Raw genomic sequence first — 5,788 nt, forward strand, 5'->3', positions numbered from 1 at the left:
AGTCCCAGCTACTTGGGAGGCTGAGGCAGGAGACTCGCTTGAGCCCAGGAGTTGGAGGTTGCTGTGAGCGTGATGCCATGGCACTCTACCCAGGGGGGATAGCTTGAGGCTCCATCTCAAAAAAAAAAAGAATCACTTACACCGAAAGGCAGTACAATGGAAATAAATGAAAATAAGGGCTGTAAAAGAGACCCAAATAATTTAAAAAGCAAGTGGACTTTCTCCAACTGGCCAACTACCAGCATTGTTGGTGAGCTCTTCACCTTTTATCTTTGTTCTCACCTTTTCCATTTGTTGTTGCAATGTTCCAATTTCACTTTCAAGTTGTTCAATTTTCTCATCTCGTAGTTCTACTTCATGAGTTAAATGATCCTTGACTTTTCTAAGCTTGGTTTTGTGCTGGTGATGTTTGTCATTGTAGTTTCTATAAAAGCAAACCTGATTATAGGCACACCTGAACATAGTTAAAGTTTCTTTTCCTCCTTAATATACACCTTTCTTTCTTAACTCGGGATCTGGCACCAAAATGTAGATACTATTCTTGCCTTGCATCCTCTTGGCCCTGTGCTGAGGAATAGATGAAGGATAACTCCCTACATAAAACCAGTTTTAATCACTCCCATGGACTCAAGTATTTGGCTTTGGCTTACCTTGGTCTTGAACTGACCACTGTTGTACAGGTTTAACATCCGAGTTTAATTTAGGAAACTCCTTGACTTCTGATTCCTGACATCTAAATTCTTAATCTTGCTTCCTTGATTCAGTCATTAATTTAAAATTCCCTAGATCTTGGCTATACCCAGGGACAGTGACATATTCATTTCAATCTTTTCTAGTTTCCAGGTGACTGGGCCCATTCTCAGTCCTTGCACTGAATTTAGTTCAGACTACTAAATGCCAATTCTATATAGGTCCCTGCTCAAGAATCTCATTCTAACATAAATCTAAGTTCCACCAATAAGCATGTGAAAAGATGCTTAATATTATCAACCATTAAAAAATGCAAATCAATGGGCAGCGCCTGTGGCTCAAAGGAATGGGGGATCAGTGGAGGGTTCAAACCCAGCCCTGGCCAAAAATTGCGAAAAAAAAAAAAAAAAAAAAAACAAATCAAAATCACCAGGAGAAACCACTTCACACCCACTAGTGAGACACAGCAGAGATTCCTCTTAGGGATCTTCTGGGCCCCCCAAGCATGGAATTAAAGAAAAATCTTAAGTCCCTTTAAGGGAAATTCCAGGTACCTTCTAGCTTTGAAAAGTCAATGAGCACAACCTACTAAGGAAGACTATTGTAACAAGTCTCCCAAGCTGAGCTGGAGTCATAAGGTATTTTAGTTCCCCATAAAAACTAACTTCTTAACGTATATTCCTGAGTTGTTCTTCAGAAATCCTCACCAAATGAAATATGTTATCAGGTAGACCTCTGATAAGCGGGAACTACAGACTAAACTCTAGCCAGGCGTTGTGGAGGGCCCCTGTAGTCCCAGCTACTTGGGAGGCTGAGGCAAGAGAATCACTTAAGCCCAAGAGTTTGAGGTTGCTGTGAGCTGTGACACTACAGCACTCTACTGGGGGCAACAGAGTGAGACTCTGTCTCAAAAAAGAAAAAAATGACTAAACTCGGGCCACCATTCTTTGTTCTAAATTTCTTCCTGATGAACCTAGAGAGAGTCACATCCATAGGCATCAAAGAATTTCAGAATCCTCCCATGACCCACAACCCCCCACTTCAAGATATCCTCCCTTTTGGGGACTAAACCAATGTGTAACCTCCATGTATTGATTTTATGATTTTGCCTGAAATATCTGCTTTCCTGAAATGTACCCCTATCTTTAAAAACCCTTGCTTGTAAGCCATTGAGGACCTTCAAGTTAGCTGCCATGCTCCTTGCTTGCCACTATGCAATAAATGCCCCTTTACTCCTGCTGCAAATCTCTGTGTCAGTATTTGGCTCTACTGTACCAGGTAAGTAGACCTCAATTCAGTTTGGTAACACTGGGCACTGGTTTGCCCAGTATAAGAATTTTCCAGGAGGCACCTGTGGCTCAGTGGGTAGGGCACCAGCCCCATATACCAAGGGTGGCAAGTTCAAACCCAGCCCCAGCCAAACTGCAACAAAAAATAGCCAGGTGTTGTGGCGGACACCTATAGTCCCAGCTACTTGGGAGACTGAGACAAGAGAATGGCCTAAGCCCAAGACCTGGAGGTTGCTGTGACCTGTGATGCCACGGTACTCTACCGAGGGCAACAAAGTGAGACTCTGTCTCTAAAAAAAAAAAAAAAAATTTCCTTGCAGCTCAGCGCCCAGCCACATACACTGGCGCTGGTGGGTTTTAACCCTGCCTGGGCCTGCCAAACAGCAATGACAACTACAACAAAAAAACAGCCAGGCATTGTGGCAGGAGCCTGTAGTCCCAGTTACTTGGGACACTGAGGGAGAATCACTTAAGCCCAAGAGTTTGAGGTTGCTGTGAGCTGTGACGTCACAGCACTCTACTGAGTTCTGACCAACAGAATGTGAGTGGAAACAGTGTGTCTTAGAGGAAAATGGTGTACCTTTGCCTTCCTCTTTCTTCTTCTTCTTTTTTTTTTGTAGAGACAGAGTCCTTGGTAGAGTGCTGTGGTGTCACAGCTCACAGCAACCTCCAACTCCTGGGCTTAAACGATTCTCTTGCCTCAGCCTCCCAAGTAGCTGGGACTACAGGCGCCCACCACAACGCCTGGCTATTTTTTTTGGTTGCAGTTTGGCTGGGGCTGGGTTTGAACCTGCCACCCTCAGTATATGGAGCCGGTGCCCTACCCACTGAGCCACAGGCACTGCCCTCTTTCTTTCTTCTTATTGGCTAGAATGTGGGTATAGTAGTGAACTAGTATGAAGTGTCCCATTTCCTGATTAAGTTTGACAGTTAAAATTCTCTGACATTTCACTTTGACACTTCCTGTTTTACTTTTATTGTGAAGGTACATCCTCATTATTTCAAATGCACATTTTGGTTCATGATTCTTTCTTTCTTTCTTTCTTTTTTGAGATGGAGTCCCATTTTGTTGCCCTTCGTAGAGTTCCATTGTATCATAGCTCACAACAACCTGAAACTCTTGGGCTCCAAGTAGCTGGGACTACAGGTGCCTGCCACAACACCCAGCTATTTTTAGAGACAAGGTCTCTCTCTGGCTCAGCTGATCTGGAACCTGTGAGCTCAGGCAATCCACCAGCCTTGGCCTCCCAGAGTGCTAGGAATATAGGCGTGAGCCTCCACTCCCAGCCCTATGAATTATCTTTAAAATTTCTGGGTGTGGTGGTTTATGCCTATAATCCTAGCACTCTGGGAGGCTGAGGCAGCCAGATTGCTTGAGCTCAGGAGTTTGAGATCAGCCTAAGAGTGAAACCCCATGTTCAAAAAAAAAAAAAAAAAAAGAAAGAAATTTAGAGCAAGTTTTGTGAAACCATAGCTAAGTCAAAAATTCGTGTTATTTTTGAATATAAAAGTTCCATCGTGGCTTGGCACCTGTAGCACAGTGGTTATGTTCAACAGCCACATACACCGAGGGTGGTGGGTTCAAACTTGGCCCAGGCCAGCTAAACAACTGCAACAAAAAAATAGCTAGGTGTTGTGGCGGGTGCTTATAGTCCCAGCGACTTGGGAGGTTGAGGCAAGAGAAATACTTAAGCCCTAGAGTTTGAAGTTGCTGTGAACTGTGACACCACAGCCCTCTACCAAGGGCTACATAGTGAGACCGTCACACACACACACACACACACACACACACAATAAAAATAAAAAGAAAGAAAGAAAAAAGAAGAAAAATGGGTTCTTTTTCACAATTGCAAGCATTTAACACAATGGTTGGGTAAAGGTGAAGTACCAAAACATAGTCCAAAATCGAATATTCATCAAGAGAAGCTAATGGTGTCTGTTTGGTGGTCCAGCCCTGGTATTATCCACTGTCAGTTTCATGAAGCCTGGTCAATCTATTATAGCAAATGTCAACTGCAACCAATTTGCTGGCAAGATTGTCAGGTTTCAAGAGAGCTGCCTGCATCCTAAAATGTTGGGGTTTCAGGCAGCTATCTGTGCTCTCAGTTCTTGGAGCCTACTTGTTTGAAAAAGGACCAGACACCTCAAAATAAGGCAAGTGAAATAAGTTTATTGAGGAAGAAACAGGTTTACTACATAAGATACCTTCACTATAAACAGCAAACAGGCTTCCACTGTCATGACAAAAAGGCAAAGGCAAAGAGACCAGGGTTATGTCTGGGGATTTTCTTTTATACTGTCTGGGTTGGGTCTACCTCATCAGTCAAGGTCACCTTGGAACCAGAATCTTACTGCCCATGGAGACCTCCCATAAGCCTCTCTGAGAGCCCACGGGAGGGTGTAGATTTAAGTAATGACACAATGATTAGCCTTAAGGCTTAAGGTTACCTTCAAGACTCCAGACCCGGCTTGGCGCCTGTGGCTCAAGTGGCTAAGGTGCCAGCCACATACACCTAAGGTGGCAGGTTCAAATCCAGCCTGGGCCCGCCAAACAACAATGATGGCTGCAACCAAAAAAAATAGCCAGGCGTTGTCGGGCACCTGTGGTCCCAGCTACTTGGGAGGCGGAGGCAAAAGACTTGCTTGAGCCCAGGAGTTGGAGGTTGCTGTGAGCTGTGATGCCATAGCACTCTAACCAGGGAGACAGCTTGAGGCTCTGTCTCAAAAAAAAAAAAAACAACTCCAGACCCATGGGCTAGATGTAGGTGTCCTCTAACTACAGCCCACCAAGGACATTTATCTGCCCGCTGGTTTTTTTGCCACCACTGCCTGTCCTGCTTAGCAGCTGACTCATCCCAGGGCCCACAGTCCGGCCCTCCAACCGTCTGATGGACAGTGAACTGGCCCCCTGTTTAAAAAGTTTGAGGACCCCTGGCAGAGTCTTCTACATCCTTTTGCAGTTTTGGCACACTAAGTTCTGACCGGTAGGTTGGCAGGGTTTTACCTCCTCTCTAGGTATGAGCAATCACTTGGGACAGAAGGCAGTACAGAGATGGAGGTCTCTGCAGGCAGTACAGAGATCGAGGTCTAGGGACCCCGCCTTTGTTCTCCTTCCTTAGGAGAGCCAAATTTCTAATTAACTACCTAACATAATGAGGAAGCTTGCAATTAAGCAGCCGAAATTGGTCAATAGATATAAGACAATCCTCTTGCAAGACAACGCTGTTGCACAAACAACGCTGTTCAAGCTACAGAAATGGACATGGAAACACTCTATCATCTACCTATTTATCAGATCTTACACCAACTGACTACCACTTCTTCCAGGCTTTGGACCACTTCTTGCAAGCCTAAGCTTTTAATACACTGAGGTACCATGAATGCCCACTACGCAATGCGTGTATGAGGCACATACTTTTGCAGATTATGTGCACAATTACACAATTACAATTGTGTACACTGCTGTGATTTTGATTCTTTCTAAGGAGATATTTCCATCTCATATAATGTACTCATTTTCCTTTTTATTAGGAATACTTGGTAATAGATATCACTGGGTTTTAGCATCCTCCATCCATAGCTTCAGGGATGTAAGATCCAGCAGTGTAGAAAAAGCTTACCTATTTTCCTCCAGGTCTCCCAGCTTTTCACAGTTGTTCTGGTATTTGACATCATTTAAAACAGGCTGAATGTGGTGGCTCATACTTGTATTCCTACTACTGTGGGAGGTCTTTTTTTTTTTTTTTTTTTGAGACAGAGCCTTAAGCTATCCCCCTGGGTAGAGTGCTATGGCATTACAGCTCACAGCA

General features: G+C 44.2%; 1 protein-coding gene across 2 annotated transcripts in view; it reads right to left on the reverse strand.

The window, feature by feature from the left end:
* CCDC30 (coiled-coil domain containing 30) overlaps nt 1-5,788 on the reverse strand; it is a 129,169-nt gene that overhangs the window by 15,002 nt on the left and 108,379 nt on the right. For both annotated transcript variants that reach the window (XM_023518668.1, XM_003799010.2), the window contains one exon: nt 283-424. In XM_023518668.1, coding sequence (XP_023374436.1) covers nt 283-424 — 142 coding nt within the window. The remainder of the gene's footprint in view (nt 1-282; nt 425-5,788) is intronic.

The sequence above is a fragment of the Otolemur garnettii genome, unplaced genomic scaffold (assembly GCF_000181295.1).
Source record: "Otolemur garnettii isolate 467f Iridium unplaced genomic scaffold, OtoGar3 scaffold00144, whole genome shotgun sequence".
Taxonomy (NCBI): domain Eukaryota; kingdom Metazoa; phylum Chordata; class Mammalia; order Primates; family Galagidae; genus Otolemur; species Otolemur garnettii.